This window comes from Hypanus sabinus, chromosome 1 (assembly GCF_030144855.1).
Source record: "Hypanus sabinus isolate sHypSab1 chromosome 1, sHypSab1.hap1, whole genome shotgun sequence".
Classification (NCBI taxonomy): Eukaryota; Metazoa; Chordata; class Chondrichthyes; order Myliobatiformes; family Dasyatidae; genus Hypanus; species Hypanus sabinus.
In genome coordinates this window covers 101,139,909-101,163,731 of record NC_082706.1, presented here as the reverse complement: position 1 = coordinate 101,163,731, position 23,823 = coordinate 101,139,909, and the positions used below count along the sequence as shown (strand labels likewise).

Genomic DNA, 23,823 nt, shown 5'->3' with positions numbered 1-23,823 from the left:
TCTGACCATCTGACAATTTGAGCAAGCAAGTCTTGGCACCTCAGTCAGGGCAGTTGTGGGAACTCAGGTGGACGAAAAGATTGCAAGTGTGTGTGTACTGCAGAACTTGGGTTGACCTTGAAATGAAACCGAGTTTCCAATGCTCATTCTGAAGCTTACTTGCTTGAGATTATATATTAAGTTGCTTCTATAAGACTTAAAACAAAAGACTTGTATTGAGGGGAAATATTTTTAATGAAAGCAGTTAAACATTTGGGAGCATCTGCACTTAAAGCTTTAAGGAATTCCAGTAGTACTGTTAACAGTAGCATTGTTATTGATCCAATTAAAGCCATTTAAAATGTACAAGCTTTGAATATCTCCAAAGCACGTTCTCAGTTTACTGCCTCAGCTGTGACTGTCTTATATGGAAACAACCCAAAGTTTACTTCTCACGTTGGTTTCCCATTGAAATTTATGACAGGATATGGGATACTTCTGTCCATTCGCTACCCAGTTCTTCTTGTAAAAAGGTTACTGAAGCTTTTCATATTCCTATTACTTTCTTCACAACTTTGCAACACACCTTACCCAAACCAGTAATCACATATCAAACCCATCAACATACCAAATAGAAAAGAAATTACTATTACTTGATTTAACAACCTTGATAGCTTATCAGATTCACCTCCACCAATTGATTATAGCACAAAACTAAAAGGGTTGAGACATCTGCAAAACAATTATTTTTAAAAGCCTTAATTTTTCCTCCCAGAATTGCCTGCATTCAGTGAGCAGTTTCGAGTCTCAACTTCTGTAGAGTGGGCATCTAAGATAAATACAGAGCTTTCATATCAAGGGCCACCCAAGGCCAATCAGGAGTAGGTCTCTACATCAGCCCACTTGCCAAACAGCTACCAATGCAAGTTTAGTCCCACTGGCCTAAACAAAAATCTCTTAAGATCTCCAAGTCCAATACTGGACCTACCATCTCCATTCCTGCCAACACTGATTGTTCTCCACCACCCCACCCCAATCTTTGAGGGGAATTCCTTCTTTGCAGAGAAGCTAAGATTTTGGGGAACACTCCCCACCCCCCACTTCTTTCAGTACTAAAGATTAGTTCAATGCCGATTACAATTGAAAAATTACTACATCTGTTCTATCACTCTCCAATCCTGTGCTTCTTACAAAATAAAAAACATGATTTCTTCATATTCAATTCAAAACCATCAAAGCAGTTAGATACAGGATCACCAAAACGGTACTCTCTACATTAAACTTATTGATAATGAATCATAAAAAAGTACAAATATAATAGCTATATTAACAGCAATTAAAGTTACTCAGACAGAACTAAGCTCAAGTGCAAAACAGTCTGCTGCACTCTGCTACTGTTCAATCAGACATCCAAAAAAACCTTCACATTACCATGTAAGGATCACACCTTGTGTGAGAATGAGTTAGGAGGCTTTCCAGAGAACTCAGGCACTGAATCAGTAGCTTTACCAGGTTAGAGAGGAAAAAAAAATTCAGTTGATAATTTCTTTGTTCGAAAACTGGTTCAGAAGCTTCTGCAGCTCAAGTTTATAGTCAACGTTACTGACAACTTGAGATCAGATGGGTGAAGAAACCAACTTAAAGGCAGTGTAGATTACTTCTGCAATATCTCAGCAACCAAGAAAGTATGGTAGGAACTAACCTAATCCATGCTATGGAACATGTGCATAAAAAAAAAAAATCGACAAATCAATGCAAAAGGATGTTTCTGCTATGGCAGAAACATACTATTAGCAGTTTGCACGATTAACCAAAAACTGTACATGGGGACTCTTCCTATACACTGCCACCACAATGCACATCAGTCCCATTTTAGGAGCAACTGCTTCCTATCTGGCATCTTGACTCTCCTCGAGATAGTGCCTCAGTAAATTTCTACTCCCAGAATTACCTCAAGCAATATTTACACACCATAATTTTATTGTGATATATATATATATATAAACTTAAACCACTTCTATTACAGATTCAGTGTAAAAAGGAAAGTATAAATATTATTGTACAGTATTTACATTGGTAAAAGCAAAGTATACAAAATTGGTATCTCAGTTCTCAAGGCACAGCAAGAATCCCTTCCAGACTTGAAACCTTCTGGAATTTTCTCAAGTTCAGAACTTGAACAGGCTGATGAATTCAAGGGGTGAAATAGAAGTGTAAGAACCATCAGGGTCATTGGCCGTGCAAGGATGATTCGTATCCTGAAAGCAAAGCATGAAATGAACTGGTTATTGACCTACGTATAGTACCTGGTATATCTGTTAGGCATCTCCCATTGTTTTATAACAAAGTACTTTGCAGTGTAGCCATTGTTGCAGCATACAGAGCACGTCCACCAAATTGCACACAGCAAGCTCCTACAAAAGGCATTATAATAAGACAATTGATCTGTTTACATTGGTTCAATCAAGGCAGCAGCTGGAGACCCCAGTTATACATTCTATTGAGACAACCAAACATTTAACAATGTGGCACTCTGTGTTGCACTCAAAGTGATTGTCCAAATTTTTGGACAAGGACCCATCTCACTTATGGTCATGGCGGCCATTAGCTACTAACAGTATCCTGTGGTTTCATTATTCATAGAACAGCAAAGCCAGCATTTATGTCCCTTTTCCCAACTACCCTGCTTCTGGCATGGAGTAATTTTCTTGAAGAAATGCCGTCCTTCTAGTAAAGATGTTGTTGGTGAATGATTTCCAGGATTCTCAACCCAGGGATGATGAAAGAGCAGTGATGGCATGGGACTTGGGAGACTGCAGGTGCTGGGATCTGGAGCAAAGGGGAGAAATTGCAAACTGCTAAAGAACTCAGCATGTCTGGCAGCATCTGTGGAGAGAAAAGGATAGTCTATGTTTCGGGTCAGGAATGAGTTTCAGGGGGGAAAATAATCTGATGGATTCCTGGTGCAGGGTCTTGACCTGAAAGACGGACTATCCTTTTGCTTCCACATATGCTGCCCACCCACTTGCTGAGTTTCTCAAGCAGGTCATTCTTGGGTTGAGACTTCAGAACCTACAGAGGATTGTGTACGTGTGTGCCTACTACCCTTGCATTTCTTTGTGGTAGACGTTACAGATTTGGGTAGTGCTGTTGGAGTAGCCTAGGAAGCAGCTGCAGTACATCTTGTGGATGGTATACAGTGCAACCACTGTGTGCTGGTTGTGCAGGGAATCAGCATTTCAGGTGGTGGATGCTATGCCAAACATGTGACCCTTCTTTATTCCCTAATGTTGAACATGTAGTAGATCCAAGAACACTGGACCTGTGGATGTCAAAACGATGCATTTGAATGCATTGACACATTGTTGGGTCCCAATTGCCTCTAGATCTTATGCTGAAATTTAAGACAACAGTAGGAAACTAACTGTTACAAGGATAATAATCGAAACCCATGTATTTGTGAAGCTTTGCTCTACCTTCCAAAAGAGGATGTGGCAATGTCTGCAGAACTGGAGTGTGTCCCCATATTGTTCTTTCTTTGGGTAGCACCTCCCAAGTTTAAAGTACATCTTCTTCCAGTCCAAGTGCCCCTTCTCAGATAAAATGAGGCGTTTGCGAATCTACAATAGACATAAAAATGACAAGTAAATAGGAGTAGGCAATATCCATAAGCAATATCCAAACGAAGATGTTTTAATTTGAAGCTTGGCAGTGACTTGGCTTGCTGTACCTGGCGCTCTGTGAAGTGGTATTGGCATAGTTTCTTCCACAGAAGCCTGTCCTCACTCAGGACTTGCAAGGTAGGCGACACCTGACCAAGGTTGACAATATCTCGCCCATCAGACAACCTCTCCATGATGTTCAATTGCAGGCACATGGGGAGGTCTGTGAGGGTCACTCCTGTATTCAGAGGCTGTGAAACAAAACAAAAAGTTTAAGACCCCAGGCCTCAGATTTCAAGTACAACCATATCCTATGATTGCCGATTCGCACTAGCTCCCAGCTAACAGAGCATACAGAACAGGAACAAGCCCTTCAGCTCAGTGTCTCAGTGCTCCTGGTAAGTGTCACAAATGGGGGGGGGGGGGTAAGAGAAGACCCCAATGATTCTCTCAGAGGTTTTTAAACTGTTCTCTTTCAAGTCTTGCGTCCAATGCCTCGCGGCATCCATACCACACAGTGATGCAGCCAGACCGGACACAAAGAATCCAAATGATAAAGAGCCCTGACATTTGAAAGATGCAACACGTTGGTAAAGCTTTAACACAGATCCTTGTTCTGTTCTAAATGCTTGGATTTAAAATGGAAATCTGATATCTATGATTTAAAAAAATCATAGATTTAAAAAAAAATATAAACCTGTAAAACTTGTGTGATGATATAGTCTTAATACCAGGGAAATTTTTCTATCAAATCAATGGTGGTTAATTAAAATTGGAGGATAAGCAATGGGAGTACAGAGATTTTGAATAACATTGGGTCTGCAGAAAATTGGAGTTGACAAGGGGAATTTATTACCCGAGGGCTTTGCAGGCCAAAACAATGGGTGTATTTAAAGGCAGAGTTTGATAGGTTCTTAGTTAGCAAGAACAAAAAGGATCAGGGGAAGACAGGAAAATGGGATTTAAGTCATCCATGATTGAACATCAGAGAAGATCAGATGGCTGTATGGCCTAATACTGCTCTCCTGTGTTAGTCTTATTGTTGGGTAGACCAGTGGCTGGACCCCCAGAGTTCCTGCTTGCCCACCACTTACCCTGATGATCCGCATGTTGTTCAGCTGCTGCTGCCAGTGAAGAATGACCTCCATTCTGTAGACCCAGGTGTTTATATTTCCTACCAGGACACACTTCCCTACGCCTTTGACCAGTGCACAAATGGTAGCGTACAGACTATTGAGCAGCTCCTTAATTAGCCGGATATCACGTTGGTCTTCTATCACTGAAATGAAAAAAAATTCTTATTAGAAAACGGTGCGTCATGAAAAGTGTTATTGTTGGGGTTGCAGGAAAAAAAACTGCAAGGCTAGAGGTGGCTACAGAAACAGGAAGCCGCAACGATGCTAGTTTCAAAATAAGTCAAGCTAAGCATCTCGCCAAAAAAATGGGAAGTACTTGCTATAGTTAATTCTGGATTCTTTTTAAGAAGTGTTCCTTTAGAACCGCAGTTTCCCAACCTTTTTTATGCCCCATTAACCAAGGAGTCTGTGGACCCCAGGTTGGGAACTCCTGCTTTAGAACAATCTTTGTGGACTTTTCAGATGAACTGTTACTCAAGACAAGGCCCATTAAGGACCAAGAAAACATTTCTTCAGCCAGTCGGTTAAGTTTTTGGAATTCTCCAGTTATTAAGAATATTCACAACTGGGATGGATCGAAAGCAACATGCAAAAAAGGGAGAAACTCAGGCCAAGCAAATGAACAAACAGTTGATGTTTCGGGCTATGAACCTTCAAGATGAGAAAGAAGTGGGGAGATGCCAAAATAAAAAGGTGGAGAGAGGGAGAAGAATATCTAGGTGATAGGTGAAGCCAGGTGGGTGTGAATCTGGTAACAGAGGAGAAAGGACCATAGGAGAATGGGAAGGAGGGGCACGGGGGGGAGTTAACTGGCAGATGAGAAGAAGAGGTATGAGGCCAGATTGGGAAATAGAAGAGAGCAGAGGGAGAGAAAGAAATCTCTTTCTTGGAAGGAAAAATTGATATTCATGCTAACAGGTCAGATGCAACCCAGACGGAATACAAGGCGTTGCTCCTCCACCTCAAGGATGCCATGATGAGGCCACAAAAAGAGACCATGGTTGGAACAAGAAGTATTGGGCCATTGGCAATTTCCACTCTTGGCTGATGCTTGCTGTAGCTATCCCCCAACTCACGATGGGTCTCACCATGGTAGAGGCAGCCAGATCAGGAGCACTGGATACAATGGACAATCCCAGCAGATTTGCATGTAAAGTATTGCCTCACCTGTTAGGACTGTATGGAACCCTGAATGGAAATGAGGGAGGTGGTGAAAGGGCTGGTGTAGAACTTAAGCCACTTGCAGAGATGTGCCAGGAGGGATGAATGGACAATAGAATCACAGAGGGGGTGATACCTGCGGAAAGTGTAAAGTGGTGGGGGGGGGGGGGGCCGGTAAAGATGTGTTTAGTGGTAGGATCTTAGGAGATGGTGAAAATTGTGGAGAATGATGTGTTTATCAAATGGATGAATTCGCTCAGCATCCAAGAATCAAATGATAAAGTTCCGACAAAATATTAACATTATTCCTCCCCACAGATTTTGTCCAACGTATGAGCAATTTTTGTTTTTATGGTTAAGGACAGATGGAACAGTCAAAATGAATTTCAGGCTTACTGAACGCTAAAATGTTCAATAAGATCTTCATTATATGACCAGCTACCATCTATGTTTGGAAACAATTCAATTAAATCCTATACTTCTCTTAATATTTAGAGCTTGTCCTTTAAAAAAGATTTAGTGGTTGCTGATGGTTCTTTCATCAATGCACAGGCTATAGTTTGCTCCTTATCCACAGCTCCACACTAGTGAATTTCCACAGCAGGATGTAACAACCGTACAATGAATTTTCAATGCCTTCTTCATCCCTTAACTACAAGAATGTAAGCAGACACCATTCATGGTAGTTTTCCATTGTTAGAATAATGGCAAACTTAGGTCCTGGAAAATGGCTGAAACTGACTGGAACTTAGAAGAAAGAATGGCAATTTCACAAAGATGCTGAGGGGTCATTTTCCCCTCAGATTGTCCACAGGCAAGGGGCTGCCTGCTTGGGACTTTTCAGCAGAATTTAGGAGATTTGCGTTCATTTCAAACTTGTATACTGACTTGTATTCTTAATATCCCATTAGAATTAAGTTCAGTTCATGCTGGAGATTAGCTTTAGCAAATATCCATTTATTACTACAAATGTGAAATAAACAGCTCTCTAGCTTTATGTAGTTCTATTCCACGTCCCACTTCACTCCATCATTTTCTCCTATCCTTCTCCCCCTAACATGTATGCAAATTCTCCTTAATCCCATCACATACATTCACCTCGATCTCTTGTCAAGGGAGCAAGTTCTGTCTCTGGGGAAGAAGTTTCTCTCACTGGATCAGTAAGAATTTTCTTTACATTCATGAACTCTTGCCCCACTTTCATGCACATTTTCTCTATATTTAAATAATCACTTTCATAAATCTTAAATACTCTTGTCTATCCTCAGCCTTCTTTACAGAGTGAAAAGCCCCAGCCTTCTCAGTCTTTCCCACACCCAACTGAGATTTCCATAACATCCTAGTAAATATACATTATGACTTTTCTTTTGCATGCATTTGACCCAGTGCCTCTACATCCTGTTGATAAAACCCAGGTCAGACACTTTATCAACAGGATGTAAAAACACTGGGTCAGATGCAAACAAAAAAATAACATATTTACTGAGATATTTATGGAAATCTTAGTTAAGTTGTGGACAGAACTTGCTCCCTTGACAAGATAGAGATGAACACAACTGATGGGATTAAGGAAAATCTGGATACGAGAATAGAGAGGAATAGGATAACATGATGCAATGAAGTGGAATGTGGAGTAGAACTCCATAAAGCTAGGGAGCTGTTTCTTTTTGCTTTCCTTCTTACCTTTCTGCACAACTTTCTCCAGAATGTTCATGTAGTTTTTCTGGGCAATCCCACTGAGGGACGTGAGCTGGGATTTCGCAATGAGCTCCAGCAACTGCAAATGGAAAATGAATTGGTGTCACTCTAGCAAGGCAAAACTACGCAGCTGTTCAAACATGGCATCTTGGGTCACACCACCTGGTGGCTACAGGTTTCCAAAGCTTTTAATCCAAAAGGGCACCAATCAGGTGTCCAGAGACAGGGTCAAGAAAGGGGGAAAGTGAATATCATTAATTCTTGGCTGCTTATGAAGATAGAGCAAATGGTACAATGTGTACTAGTTCTTACTTACTACTGAACACATGGAAAACACAGCCAAGCCAAACTCCAAAACACTTGCCTTAATTAGACCACATCCTCGTTATAGCATAAAATGGCAATCTCACAGTTTACAAGCAGGACAGACTATATTTTGTCCAAGGTTAAATGTACACCTTGGACACGCGTCCAGATAGTTATAAATAAAGAAAATTTATTGGAGTGTTGTGTGGATTTAAGTATAGGGGAGTGAAGCACTGAGTTGGCCGACTGAGGCAATGCTCCCATAAGTGAGCATAAATTATTTTGCACTTTTTCCATCAAAGCATGGAGTTCCAACCAAGTTAGCCAGCACTACACATTTTTTCTATTGTCTGCTTCCACCCATCATCCTGTCCCAACTCTACCTTTCCCCTTCCTGCTCTACCTGCCTATCATTTTCCATGGTCCCCCATCACCCTGGGGATGTCTCACCACCCCACCCTGCCCCAATACTGGCAGTCTTTCCTTCCCACTCTTAATCTGATGCTGAATCGATTTAAACATTGACAATTCCTTCTTCCAACAGATTTTGTCCATCAGCTGTTCCTCCAGAAGTTTGAGAACATGAAGGACACCTTCTGTCCTGCTGTTCCAAGACTCTCAAACAGACCTCTTCAACGAGGATGAGATCTTGATCTCAATCCAACTCATAGCGGCCCTTGCACTTTCTTTGTAACGAAAGAGCGAAGATTTACAAGGATATTGCCAGGATGAGAAGGCTCAAGTTGTAGGCAGAGGTTGGCCAGGGTAGGTCTTTATTTGTTGAAACTTGGGAGAAATGTTTAATTCTGAAAGATATTGATAAGCTGAATGATAACAGTCTTTTCCCCAAGGTAAGGGAGTCTCAAACCTAGGCACAATAGTTCAGGGTGAGAGGGCAAAGAATTTTAAAGAACCCGAGAAGCTACTTTAGTGCATCCTGCCCCCTTCCTAACAGTATGGAATAAGCTGCCTGAGAAAGTGGTAGATTTAAGAACCCACTTGGGTAGGTACATGGAGGTGAAGGGCTTGAAAGGACATGAGTCAAAGAGCTTGTATCTGCTGCATTGCTCTATAGTATTTTGAATTCTGCTATTGCACTTATCTTTTGTACTATCTTGAAATACTTGTTTGGAATTATCTGTATCTACACCATGCAAAGCAATTTGTTCAATGCATTTCAATACGTGATAATAATAAACCAATTAATAACTATTTGTTCAATCATCATCTGATCATTAGCCTCTGTCCCTGAAGTTTACCATGCACCAACAAGCTGCTTCATTTCCCAACAGTGACGGGAAAGCAGTGCATGGACTCTCTGGGATGTCATCGCATTGTGAAAAGTTGTTTGTCAAAACAAGCTCCTTCTTTAAAAGAAAAAAAGAATAACGTCACCACTCCACCATCAGGACTGCAATACAAAGATCAGTGAATCTGACTCCTGTTTCAACGTTTTGCAATTAGTCACAAGACACATGGGGTTGGGAGCATAGCAGGAATTCCGAACAGTTCCACTTCCATCAGCACAGCGCATACTGGATACTGTAATCAGCTGTTGGCTTTGCTGCTTGTCACGATGACTTGATTTATGATGGGCAGTCAGGGCTGCTGTTGGTATGACTCAGAGTAACAAAGCCCTTCACCAGTCGAAGGGTAACCAGCACAAACATTAGCTTCAAGGTTTTCAGTACTACTAACATTTACAAAAACCATATAACTGTCCCGAGTCTTATCCTTCCTCATAATGTGAGCAAACCATTCAATTTGTACAGCTCTCCAAGCGTTCCCATTTCCTACTCATTTCCCCTGTAATTTACTCTCCCCACATTCTCGTCGACCCCTTGAAGCAGCCAGACTTCACAAAATGAGGTATTTCATGGGATTACAAGCTGCTAGTCAGTAAAACAGCTCATTTAAAGGAAAAGCAGAGGTACTGAAACTTCAACCTAGCCCCTACGACAGAACTCGTCCAGTGTTTTCGTTTGTATGTGCCTCCTCTTACTCATTCCAATAATCGCAGAAACTTCCATTTCCTTCCCCAAACCATGTACCAGAAGCTTTCTCTTAGATGCAACACTTTGCCTCAACCCTCCCTGTGGGAACAAGCATCACCACCTCCCAACACTCCAGGGAAAGATTTCTTGCAAATTCCAATTGGACTTACCAGCAACCTCTTGTTCAGCTTTCCCACCAAGTGGAAATCTCCACTGTGCCAATACCCTAACAAACGCCCTTCAAAATCTCAATCAGATCAGCTTTCAGCCTTCCAGAGATGACAGTTCTAGCCCATACAATCATCCCTGATCCATCAGACCTTGACACAAAACAGTAGGTGCTTTAGAAAAATGAGTACTTCAACTATAGAATTGATGCAATTCACGATGCCACTTTGCTTTGCATCTGACAAGCAGATCCAGTTACAAAGCAGTACATTTCCATTCTGCCTCAGGAGATGGAATTACCGCTTCTACTGCCAGTTTAATCAAGAATTAATAGTGATAGTGAGTTAGTGCCATGACGCAAAATGGAAATAAATAATAAATGAGGTAGTAAAGGGCAGAAATTCAGTTCAGTAGAAATGCAAGACCCACCTACCCGGACAACATAATTGAATCTTCGTGTATCTCGAATAGCACTGGAGAAGTCCAGGCGGTTAAAGGCCTCACCCAGGGTGCAATATCCGTGGCGCTAGGAGAAACCAAGAGACTGTCAGAGCCAGCAATGGGGTAGGATTAGAACAGAGCCTTTGACCATGCAGCCGTTCACATAATACAACACTGTATTACTCACCTCCTTTGTGCTTCCTTTGTGAACTGAGATCCAAGTATCATGGTGAAAATCTGAGAGCAAAGATAAAGATTGCGAACTTTATTATACTGCAGTAATTGCCAAAGCAAATGCAGTTTGGTTTCCAAAACAATGAATGTGATTATTATTATAATGTTATTTAAATTTTGAAGTGGAATTTTATTTAGGTGCTCCCCCCTCCCCAAACACAGTTACAGTAGGATTTGTGTAAATATGATTGACCTGGACTCAGTGGGCTGAAGGGTCCATTTGTGCCAATTCTGATATTCTCTTGTTCCAATTATCATGTGATCAATCTCTCTACATTGACACCAACTCTGGCTTTGCATGTCCTCAATTTGTGACATTAAGTTTTTAGTGAGGCCAAGCAAATGGGCTTAGACTGGGTCAAAACAAAGTCCAATCCCTTCCATTTCATGTTCTCCCACTGATCTCCATCAACACCACTTCATGAAGGACAATTAACAAAAAAAGCATCTCTAAAGAACAGATCATCATGGAGCAGAGACCATGCTGGCTCTTCCAAAGCGCAACCCAAATAGACCCAAACCCCCCCCCCCCTTTTTCCCCCATCGGGTAGCCTAGCATCTCCAGAGCGTTAATCCATTTGCAAACTGCCCATCTGGATCCTTCACCTGACCAGCACTGCTAGAACATAGAGAATTATTCTATAGTGGGTATCATATTCCAGCCTTAGCAACTTGTAACCTTGAGTAACCTTTGGACCAAGGACATTCAATGCAAGTACTCTGACTTAATTTTGCACTCTCCTGTGGAAAGTACACTACACTGGTATTTTTAGACAATATCAAAATAAAGCATGTTACAATGTTAACAATTCATATTCTGATACTTTTTCTGTCAGTTCAAGCAACTTCAGTGTCACTTGTTTGAGCAATACAAGATGATTCACAACCAATTATGCTCTATTATCAGTGTCAGAGAAATTCAGAGACAATAACATCATTGCACTTAGACAAAACATATCCTTATACATTGTTGGAAGCTACTTAGTACGTATCTGGGGAATGTACTATTCAGTATGGAGATTGCAGTGCACTTTATAGTTGAGATGAGCTTAAGCATCAACTCTTGCAGAATGCAAGTGATTTAAAAGGTACCAGAAAAGAAATTACACCATTGGGAATAGGGGAAAGGTTACAATGATCATCTCAATGGAAGACTAATAACTTGGAAGATATCCAAGATTAGTTGAATGTGAGGAAGATGCTTCCACTTATATCAAGATCACAGCTAGAGATCAGTATGTAGTTATGAACAAATCCAATTGGGAATTTCCAAAAACTTTAATCCAAAAAAAAAAGGCAGGGAAAATGCAGAACTCCCTCCTACAGAGAGGAATTGAGCAGGGGTGCACTTACGGGAAGTTGGACATAATGGAGGGAGAAAGGGGTGGAAGCTGATGGAGATTGGAGTGGAGAACTTTCAAGCAGGGCAGAAATACTAGCACAGACAGTTGAGCTGAATGGCCAGTTTCTGTGCTGTAAATAAACACTATCAGGGATGCTTAGCTCAAGTACAGACAACCCTGTCTGCACGCTAAACCAGAACGCTAAAGCCTGCTGGTCATGTTACAGGTGGGGAACCAGGAGTAAGTCAATAAACAAACAGGAAATCTGAGACAGATTAATTTACCAACCATTTAATATCCTTAACACCCACCCATCTAACTTCCTCTTGAACCTGACAGTAACCCTCTCAGCTCAAAATGGCAAGGACACAGCAAAGACACTGATATAATCCCAACCACGTCTCAGGAGGTTTAAAACTGTTTTAGTCAAGATCAATAGAGTTACATCTGCTTCTTTAGGACCAACCCTGCTGCCCTCCAGAGATAAAGGAAACATAACCTATATATAGTATGGATCTGAATCCCTGATATGCATTTCCATAGTCACTCCCACTGCCATTCAACTGAGGTACTATTGTCTGTGCACAGGGAGCATAGAGTACTTATGCTATGACCACCTCACAAACTGCAAATCAAATTTCACCTACCCACTGAGTCTGTAGTTAACATATTCATCTCAAAACCCACCAAAACTGAGTGAAAGCATGGCATCCTCAAACCCAAGGGACTGTCTTGAAAGCAGGTGGGGAAAAAATGGGCAGATAATGCACATAGCACTATCCAACAAAAGTAATGTGACAATATCATGGTAACTTGTTTAAGTGACATTGGTTGAGGGATAGTTATTGGTCAGAACTCCACTGCTTTCCGTCAAGAATATCATAACAACTTGAGTCAATGGGAAAGGGACCCCCAAATTTAACACATTGCCCAAAACCCAACATCTGACTGTGGGTCACTCCGAGTCCTAAACTGGGAACACAGCCACCATTTTGGTGCTCAAGGTATTGATTCACAAGATGGAAGTGTGAGCATCTAACCCTGCACTCTGGAAGAACAGCTTTGTCAAATTAAAAAGCTTCTGTCTACAAAAAAAAGACCAAGACTCACATTGGATTTTCGTATTATTATTCAAAAGATCCTTTCTCTTTTTTGTCATCAAATCGTACTCAACATTGTTCAAAAAATTTTCCTTATTAAATTCTTCATTGCAGAAACTGTGTAAAGATAGAAAGGAACACATCGTGAAACATGAACAATTTTTTAATAAAAAATTCAACTTACATTTCATTTCCTTATTATATGGGGTATACTAGCTCAGCAATATCCTGTTTTGTCCACACTCTCCTGCCCAGACTCCTACACTCACTCACATACAGAGGGCAATTTACACTGACCAATTAACCCAAGACCTTTGGAACACCCGGAAGACACATGGTCACAGAGAGAGAACGTGAAAACTCCATAAAGCCAGTACCAAGGGTCAGGTCTGAACACAATTATCTGGAGCTGTGATGCAGCTGAGCCACTGTGCCTTTCTTGTGGAAAGAAAAGCAGAATTAACATTGGATCTTTGTTTCTCTCTGCACAGATGCTACCTGGCTAGCCGAGCATCTCCTCCATTCTGCTTTCAGTCATTTCTCCAGGACCACTCTGAGCTGCTGGCATTAACCACCACCTCAACCCCATTTTAGAGCTAGCTTCTACCTGGCAGGTTTTCCTCTATTGTCTGCCTGTCTGTCTCATGGTAACTTTCACTGCCACAAGCCAGTTCATGGAGTGAAACACTGATGTATTTCATGGGACAGGACAAGTTGTTCTGGGAAATTATCACAACTTCCAAAGAAGGAGAAGAGGGGTCTGTAATCTTTGGAAATACTCAAGGGAAAAGGGAGCTGAAATTAGGAGGAGCTTCATGTCAAACAGTTCAAATGTGCCATAAATCCTAATTTTAATGTAGAAACAAAGAAAAAGTTTCACTTCAAGACTTTGGTCACTTCATTAAACAGATAGCAAGGAAAAGTTGCCAGACATTTTAAGTGGCCACCATAAACCTTGGTTCTTTATCCTGGGTTGGGGGAAGTGCTTGACTCAGAATATACTTCACAAGTTCTGGCTGCTAGTTCCCTTCGAGATGGGATTTTTAAAAATTTCGCTGCAAACAGGCCTCTGTGGGCAAGTTATTTATAGCAGCTGTGTTCAGTGCAGCTCCAAACCACATCAGAGCAAGCTTTAAAGGGTTACAAAGAGCAGAGACTATTCTGCAGATCAGAATGCAATGATGCAGCACCACGTTAGCAATCCTCACTGGGCTTCATCCATTCTTATCTGCAGTTGGGGGAAGAAAACAATTTGGAAGACATTACTCTGCAGGCTGTATGCTAGCTGCTTTGGCAGATAGCCTGGTCGTTAAAAAGTCAGGTCCTGGCAGGCAGCTTTGGGCTGTGCAGGGGAGAGGAACTGAAACAAAACAACTGTTTCTACAGATCAATAACATATCTAAAATCTGCAGTCAACCCAAACTGTGTCACTAGCTGTATTTCCTTGTTCTTCCCTCACCCCATCACCCTGGCCTACCATTCACTGCCACAGCCAGTCCACGTCCCACATTTCACCAGACCACTCTCTGAAGTAAAGTCAATCAGGTTCTGGCTGAAATTTCTAGTCTGAACAACTCTTGGGGGGGGGGGGGGGGGAGGAGGGAGGGCAAGGTTGGTTAATAAATTTTCAAGGTATCACTGACTAACGTGGGGAGTGTTTTCTGATCACAGCCTTCAGGAAGGACTGCCCACAACAACCAAGACAGAAGAGCAACCAAATCCCCTTTATGCATCTTACAGGCACAATCCGTCTTGTATATTCAAAGATCCTGCATAATCATGCAAGATTGTACTTTGCTGTAGCCTACAGGAGTTGCAAATGAATTTAGAGGCTAGAAGAAAGAGGAGACAGTATTTTCAAACAGAATGAGGGTCACTTCTCACCTGTTTTTTTACTACCTCTAGTGCAGGGGATTCCCAACCAGAGGGTGGTCACTGCCACCAATCCATAGGTAAGCCCAACACAGTGATTGAGGTGGTAAGTCTTTGGAATCTGTCTGGGAAAGACCAAAAGCCCAAACCCAACGACTTGATCCTTTTACTCCCTATCCCCCACCCAAGAATTTTGGCCACAGGGACCATCTGTTACAAGCACCTCAAAACAATGGCGAGATACCAGAACTCACGTCTTTACAAAATCCTAAAAATAATCATTCATCAAAAGATTAATTCTGTGACCTCTATGAGGGCAACATCTCCAGATCAGAATTTATCAACAACCAGCTCTGGTGAGCAGGCCACGATTCACATGCTCAGTACTCAACGCTTGAAATAGGCAATCTACTCTGTCATATTATCACAAGAGTTTGCCAGGAAGGCAGCTCCCAAAAACTCCTGAGAAAATGTAACATCCTCAGTAACACAGGAATTCTTGGTTTGTTCCTCCTTACATAACGAGTGAAGGGGCATTCAGAGAGAGATTTTACACTCTGGGCTTTCTCGCAGGAACAGAGGTCATGCACAGGTAGTGAAAGGATAGGGTAACATCCCATCCATCTGTTCCGCTAAACAGCTGCCCCATTGGAAGTTGTCTATCACACAACTGAAGTGGAAGCAACACTGTCAAGCATGAACTGACTAAAAGGATGTGTTTCCAGTACTACTGGAGAGGGGGAAAAAAAATAAAATGGGATTTCAATCCAGTGAGAATGAAAGCAACGGCCAAATTTTAAAATTAAATTTTCACCTGTAGGCATCACTGTCCAGTTCAATATTTATTGACCATTCCCAAAAGCCCCAAGGAGGTGGGGGTAAACTTCCTCCATGAAACATTGCAGTTCTTGTGGTGAAGATGCTCCCAGTGTTATTGAGGAGTTCCAGGATTTAGCCACAGTGATACATCTCCAAATATGGGCAGGATGTGACTTGGAGAGGACACTGTGGCTGGTGGCGCCTCCACACGCCTGTTGCTCTTGCCCTTTTTGGAGGCACTGACGGAGGCTGGGAGGTAGGCTCAGAGCTGGTTTTCCCAGCTGGTACCACAATGCAGTGAATTTGGAAGTGGCTGCCCTTACCCTTCCATTTTCAGGCTTGGAGTGTTGGTACATGCTGTTGAATAACTCTTGGCAGATGAAGAGGCTGTACTTTGCAGGCTGTTGCCTCTACACCACATTCTGATCATCCCATTGTGGGTTTACCTCAGCCGAGTTATATTGAGTAGTGCTGCTCCAATGTGGTCTGGGTAGAATTTACACATTCTCCCCCTTCCCCATTTCCCCCAGCATTCAAAACACATGAGATACAAATATTAAATATTAATAGAGCAAAAACAGCAAATTTGAGGCAGTGTTCATGGATTATTCAGGAATCTAAATTGGAGGGGAAGAAGCACACCTTCAGGCTTCTGCATCTCCTCCCTGATGGTAGCGATGAAAAGCGGGCATGTCCTGGATGGTGAGGGTCCTCACTGATGGATGCTGCCGTTTTCAGGCATCACCTTTAAAAAAGCCTCAATGGTAGGGAGGCTAGCACCCATGCAGCTGGCTGAGTTTGCAACCCTCTGCAGCTTTTTCCAATCCCATGCATTGGTTCCGCCATAGCATGCGGTGACGTAACAAGTTGGAATGGTCCACACGGTACGTCTGTAGAAATTTGCTAAAAGCAAAGCAGAAGGAAAACAGCATCTGTACAATATCAATAGATGACTACCTCTTGCCTTCACAGCCAGCAGTCCACCCAAGTGATGTCAAATACCACACTGCCTGGATCAGCTGTCCCAAGCATCTGGTTTGAAATCAGGAGTTTATTTAGTCTGACTGGTTCAGCTGCTCAACAAATAAACTAAGAGACTGACCCAAGCCTATTTCAGACAAACACAGGAACACAAAAGGTCTGGGAACAGGAGCTGGTTATTGAGCTCAGATCTGAACCTTCTATGTAATATGATCCTGGCTGATTTATACATCTTGGACAACTCCACAACTGATCCCCAACAGGCCATTTAGGGAAAGTTTCAGCCTTCCAGTCTTGAACAAGTGCTCCCTAACAACACCTGAAAGGGGCATCTTGTTAATATTGGCCTTTATCTTCTCCCCAGCCATCTCAACATTCATCACTGTAAACCTGCAGGATATAACAGCCTAATCTGGCAGCTTGCCAAACCAGCAGTCTCTATAGATCTTATAAAATCACAGGAGCAGGAAGAAGAGGAGACATCAGCAAGCTCTGTAAACAGCACATTTTTTTGATGACCCCTCACAAATGTGAAATTATATGAATGGTAGGGAAAAATCCAATGAAAAGCCAATTTCAAACAACGTTTAGGTAACACCACAGATTTACTCCTCATGTTTTACTAAGATGATAAAACCCACAACGTCTTTCCATGAGCACTATCATTGCAACAGTGAGCTTACGAGGTAAATGAAGGTCACAGGACCACAAGATCTCTATACTTGTCCACTTCTTGCCACCTGTACATTTTCCAGCTTTCTGCAGCCTGCTCTCTGCACCCCACAATTCTCTCCCTCACAACAATCATTAACACCATCTCCTTTGTATTCTTCTTTGGCACCTACCCAAAATTCCCTCACGTCCAACAGCATTAATGGGTCTTCAAAGCTGCCCAACACATGGCAGGTACCAGCCCATCCACCATCAAGAGCACATGTCCAGAAATGTGCCGGAAAAGGGCCAGTAACATCATAGAGGGTCCCACCCATACTGCTCATGGACCGTTTGTCCCACTCCCGCAAGGGGAGGGGGCTATGTAGCATCCATACCAGGATCACCCGACTCAAAAACAGTTGCTTTCCCCAAGTAGCAAGATCCAATCAACACCTCCATCCACCACGTGGGGACCATGCCTGTGTAGTGGTTAGCCCAGCGCAGTAACAGCTCAGGGTGTTGGAGTTCAGAGTACAATTCTAGCATCCTTTACAAGCAAGTCTGTACATTCTCTCCTGAGAGCGTGTGGGTTTCATTCAGGTGCTCTGGTGTTCCCCCCCCCACCCCACAGTCCAAAACGTACCAGTTAGTCGGTCATTTGTCAATGTAAACTGTCCCGTGATTAGGCATTAGGCTAGGGTTGCTAGCTAGTGCAGTTCAAGAGTTTGGAAGAGCCTGTTTCATCACTGCCTGCCAGTTACAAAATGTACAGACACTCCTGTGCCTCAACACCTTATGGGCAGACTATCTTATGCATTCATAATTTGTGTTTTTGTTAAATTGTGTTCTTTGTCTTAAGGCTTTTGCTTTGAGTTGTAACAGATTCTGAGTAACAAATACTTTGTTTTCCTGTAGACTTGTGTACTTGGAAATGGCACTGAACAGTCTTTAATCTTGAACATTTTTGCCAGGTTCACAACTTTGTAATGCTATAGGTTCTACAGAAACGCAGTTTGTGATTTCATCGTGCAAACTTGGACAACCCAGGGCAAGATCCCCAGCAGCGCTGAATATCACACCATGACAACAGCTGGAAAGCATTCAGGTGTGGACAGGGGTTGGCCGAGGTTCCATCCACATCACAAAGCTTCCACCCCCCACCCCCACCGCGATCACGCATGAAGGTCAGCCAACAACTCCTCCTGCAAGACAACCCCTTTCATCTCAATGAGGAAACGAGTCGTACCATTTTTATCCAACTTTACTCCCGCTGGACGGGAATGATGGAAACATCTACCACAACTGACAAGCGTCGCGTGATTATTTTGCAAGGCCATTAACAATTAGTAGATCACGAGGGAAGAAAGATGTTGACATTATGAAAAGCAGAAGGCGCCTTCTTGAATCTGCACAATGTAACTGGGAGACAGCGGCAGACAAAGTAAATCTTCACTCACTGTAACTTTTAGCAGCAACGTAATTAGTTTCAAGCCTCAAGCAGATATATTGAGAAAACTTTAGCATTTTTAAAAGGAACTGGCATTTTAATATGGAGTTTTACACCGTGCCCATTGCGTTCCTGTTCGGTTTGCTGGCCAGTTCGAACTCACTGCACAGACAAGAAATGCTGGTTTTGCGGTGTCTGATTGGTTTCGGGCGACGATCCAACTCAAACCGTTTACAGAAGAGATGTATTGAAGTAAAACGACTCTCACAATACTTTAAACACACTGAAACCCGGATGTGAAGCATTCGCCCTTCAATGCGAATGCCGATCCAATTCAACTTATTTACAGGGTTTTCAGCGAATGCGTACATTAACTATTTTGTTTCCAAAATTAATAAATTTTGTTTATATCACTGAACTGCGGGCTTTAAGGTCTTGGTCACCCTGAATTTGCTACTTTTTGTTACCGTAGAACGTAAATGAAAGGTCCTGAAACATGATCATTGTTTATCTCTGTCCATCGAGCTGTTTGACCTTTTAAAATCTATAATAACGTCACAATTTCCTCCAGTTGCTCCTTTAAATTAACCCACCTTTTACCATCTCCCCCTTCCTCCGGACAATTCCTTACCGTGGGATTAACATCGGCAATTTCAACCTGAATTTAACACACACAAGGAACCGCACACCGCGACCTCGGTTTAAAAAAACTCACCTGTTCAGCGGATCAACGTTATTATTTGCATCATCTTTCGACCTCTTCCAGCCGCTGTCAGTTTTGATCCAACTCTGACCGGGGGACCGCCAGTCCTGACCTAAGAAGGGCATCCTGGTCGAGCCTGGAAAGTTAAACTCTTGTTATTGCAAACCTTTCCCTTCACTTTGAGCGGAAACTTTGCCTCCTCTCCTTGTTAAAACGCTGCGTTGCTTCCTCTAAGTAGGGATGCACTTGCTCTGATAAAGTTTTGCGCAGTCGCGATGCTCAAGAGTGCTGCTGCGAATTTCTTTTTCAAAGCAACTCCTTCCTCTATACTTTATTGGATCTGCACTTTCCACAGTCTTGTCTGCTACTGTTACTTGCTTGTTTGCCTCCTGCCTTCCTCCTCTGCTTTACGGGATTTAATTATGAGGGACAGTTGCACCGTGCCTCCTATTTATCCCCGCAAACCTATGTTGCCGGAAGAGAGCGAGGCTCCTCCCCTTCATCCCAGGCTGCCGCTCGGGTAGCACGGTGTGATCCCAAACGTCAGTCAGCCTCTTTCACGTGGCACATTGTTTTTCCGTCTCAGCAGCGTGACCTGCTGCCGTTTACACAATTCGCTGCGGCGACATGTGCAGCATCTCGATCTCAAGCTACGCATTCCGCAGTAAATAAGCAACTCGAAGATCTTCTCGTTTTACTTTTTCCACGAGTTGACTCTCTTTGCACTGAGCCCCGGTAAAACCACCAAGCAAAGTACGAAATAACATTGATACAGCGGCGCCGCCATTTTCAGAAGGTTGTGCGTGAAGGGCCACAGCAAGCAAGGCAATTTAACCTGAAGTCCATTCTCGAGCAGCATGGACACTTCTCCTCTCTCCTTCCTCACCTTCATTCCCAATCTCCCTCCTCTCTCTCTCTTTCCTCATCTTCATTCCCCATCTCCCTCCTCGCTCCCTCATCTTCATTCCCCATCTACCTCCTCTCTCCTTCCGCATCTTCATTCCCCATCTCCCTCCTCTCACCTTCCTCATCTTCATTCCCCATCTCCCTCCTCTCTGATTAATCATCTTCATTCCCCATCTCCTTCCTCATCGTCATTCCCAATCTCCCTCCTCTCTCTCTCTCCTTCCTCATCTTCATTCCCCATCTCCCTGCTCTCTCTCCTTCCTCATCTTCATTCCCCATTTCCCTTCTCCTCTCTCCTTCCTCATCTTCAATCCCCATCTCCCTCCTCGCTCCCTCATCTTCATTCCCCGTCTACCTACTCTCTCCTTCCTCATCTTCATTCCCCATTTCCCTCCTCCCTCTCCTGCCTCATCTTCATTCTCCATCTCCCTCCTCTTTCCTTCCTCATCTTCATTCCCATCTCACTCCACATCTTCATTCCTCCTCTCCCTCCTCTCTCCTTCCACATCTTCATTCCCCATCTCCCTTCTCTCTCTCTCCTTCCTCATCTTCATTCCCCATCTCCCTCCTCTCTCCTTCCTCTTCTTCATTCCCCATCTCACTCCTCTCCTTCCTCATCTTCATTCCCCATTTCCCTTCTCTTCTCTCCTTCCTCATCTTCAATCCCCATCTCCCTCCTCGCTCCCTCATCTTCATTCCCCATCTACCTACTCTCTCCTTCCTCATCTTCATTCCCCATTTCCCTCCTCCCTCTCCTGCCTCATCTTCATTCTCCATCTCCCTCCTCTTTCCTTCCTCATCTTCATTCCCATCTCACTCCACATCTTCATTCCTCATCTCCCTCCTCTCTCTCTCCTTCCTCATCTTCATTCCCCATCTCCCTCCTCTCTCCTTCCGCAACTTCATTCCCCATCTCACTCCACTCTCTCCTTCCTCATCTTCATTCCCCATCTCCCTCCTGTTTCCTTCCTCATCTCCCTCCTCTCTCTCTCCTTCCTAATCTTCATTCCCGATCTTCCTCCTTTCTCCCTCCTTCCTCATCTTTATTCCCCATTTCCCTCCTCCCTCTGCTTCCTCATCTTCATTCCCAATCTCCCTCCTCTCTGTCTCCCTCCTCTCTCCTTCCTCATCTCCCTCCTCTCTCTCTCCTTCCTCATCTTCATTCCCCATCTCCCTCCACGCTCCTTCCTCATCTTCATTCCCCGTCTCCCTCCTCTCTCGTTCCTCATCTCCCTCCTCTCTCTCTCCTTCCTCATCTTCATTCCCCATCTCCCTCCACGCTCCTTCCTCATCTTCATTCCCCATCTCCCTCCTCTCCATCATCTTCATTCCCTATCTCCCTCCTCTCCTTACCATCATTCCCCATCTCCCTCCTTGCGCCTACCTCATCCTCATTCCCCATCTCCCTCCTCTCTCTCCTTCCCATCTTCATTCCCCATCTCCCTCCTCGCGCCTTCCTCATCTTCATTCCCTATCTCCCTCCGCTCTCTCCTTCCTCATCTTCATTCCCCATCTCCCTCCTCTCTCCTTCCTCATCTTCATTCCCCATCTCCCTCCTCTCCTACCTAATCTTCATTCCCCATTTCCCTCCTGGCTCTCCTTCCTCATCTTCATTCCCCATTTCCCTCCTCCCTCTCCTTCATCATCTTCATTCCCCATCTCCCTCCTCACTCCTTCCTCATCTTCATTCCCCATCTCCCTCCTCTGTCATTACTCATCTTCATTCCCCATCACACTCCTCTCTCTCCTTGCTCATCTTCATTAACCATCTCCCTCTCTCTCTCCTTCCTCATCTTCATTCCCCATCTCCCTCCTCTCTCTCCTTCCTCATCTGCATTCCCCATTTCCCTTCTCCTCTCTCCTTCCTCATCTTCATTCCCCCTCCCTCCTCTCTCTCTCCTTCCTCACCTTCATTCCCGATCTCCCTCCTCTCTCTCTCTTTCCTCAACTTCATTCCCCATCTCCCTCCTCGCTCCCTCATCTTCATTCCCCATCTACCTCCTCTCTCCTGCCTCATCTTCATTCCCCATCTCGCTCCTCCCTCCCTCCTCATCTTCATTCCCCATCTCCCTCCTCTCTCCTTCCTCATCTTCATTCCCCATCTCCCTCCTCTCTCTCTTCTTCCTCATCTTCATTCCCCATCTCCCTCTTCTCTCTCTCCTTCCTCATTTTCATTCCCCATCTCCCTCCTCTCTCTCTCTCCTTCCTCATCTTCATTCCCCATCTCCCTCCTCTCTCTCTACTTCCTCATCTTCATTCCGCATCTCCCTCCTCTCTCCTTCCTCATCTGCATTCCCCATTTCCCTTCTCCTCTCTCCTTCCTCATCTTCATTCCCCCTCCCTCCTCTCTCTCTCCTTCCTCACCTTCATTCCCAATCTCCCTTCTCTCTCTCTCTTTCCTCAACTTCATTCCCCATCTCCCTCCTCGCTCCCTCATCTTCATTCCCCATCTACCTCCTCTCTCCTTCCTCATCTTCATTCCCCATCTCCCTCCTCTCTCTCTTCTTCCTCATCTTCATTCCCCATCTCCCTCTTCTCTCTCTCCTTCCTCATCTTCATTCCCCATCTCCCTCCTCGCTCCTTCCTCGTCTTCATTCCCCATCTCCGTGCAATCTCCTTCATCATCTTCATTCCCCATCTCCCTCCTCTCTCCTTCCTCATCTCCCTGATCTCTTCTTCCTCATCTTCATTCCCCATCTCCCTCCTCTCTCTCTCTCCTTCCTCATCTTCATTCCCCATCTCCCTCCTCTCTCTCTACTTCCTCATCTTCATTCCGCATCTCCCTCCTCTCTCCTTCCTCATCTGCATTCCCCATTTCCCTTCTCCTCTCTCCTTCCTCATCTTCATTCCCCCTCCCTCCTCTCTCCCTCCTTCCTCACCTTCATTCCCGATCTCCCTCCTCTCTCTCTCTTTCCTCAACTTCATTCCCCATCTCCCTCCTCGCTCCCTCATCTTCATTCCCCATCTACCTCCTCTCTCCTGCCTCATCTTCATTCCCCATCTCGCTCGTCCCTCCCTCCTCATCTTCATTCCCCATCTCCCTCCTCTCTCCTTCCTCATCTTCATTCCCCATCTCCCTCCTCTCTCTCTTCTTCCTCATCTTCATTCCCCATCTCCCTCTTCTCTCTCTCCTTCCTCATCTTCATTCCCCATCTCCCTCCTCGCTCCTTCCTCATCTTCATTCCCCATCTCCGTGCAATCTCCTTCATCATCTTCATT

At 43.8% G+C, this 23,823-nt stretch overlaps 1 protein-coding gene across 2 annotated transcripts; it reads right to left on the bottom strand.

Annotated features, from left to right (window-relative positions):
• Positions 1-1,673: 1,673 nt before the first annotated feature.
• Positions 1,674-20,113, bottom strand: fbxo32 (F-box protein 32). Of its 2 annotated transcripts, none has more exons than XM_059972920.1 (9): positions 19,711-20,113; positions 13,233-13,339; positions 10,733-10,782; positions 10,538-10,630; positions 7,622-7,715; positions 4,736-4,920; positions 3,710-3,892; positions 3,456-3,599; positions 1,674-2,237 (listed from the first exon to the last, which is right to left on the bottom strand). In XM_059972920.1, exons 1-9 carry the CDS (start codon positions 19,821-19,823, stop codon positions 2,148-2,150), a joined length of 1,059 nt encoding a protein of 352 aa, XP_059828903.1. In that variant the 5' UTR covers positions 19,824-20,113; the 3' UTR covers positions 1,674-2,147. The 2 variants fall into 2 exon arrangements, with proteins under 2 accessions (XP_059828903.1, XP_059828912.1); XM_059972929.1 differs by lacking the exon at positions 19,711-20,113 and adding an exon at positions 16,556-19,685.
• Between the last annotated feature and the right edge of the window lie 3,710 nt (positions 20,114-23,823).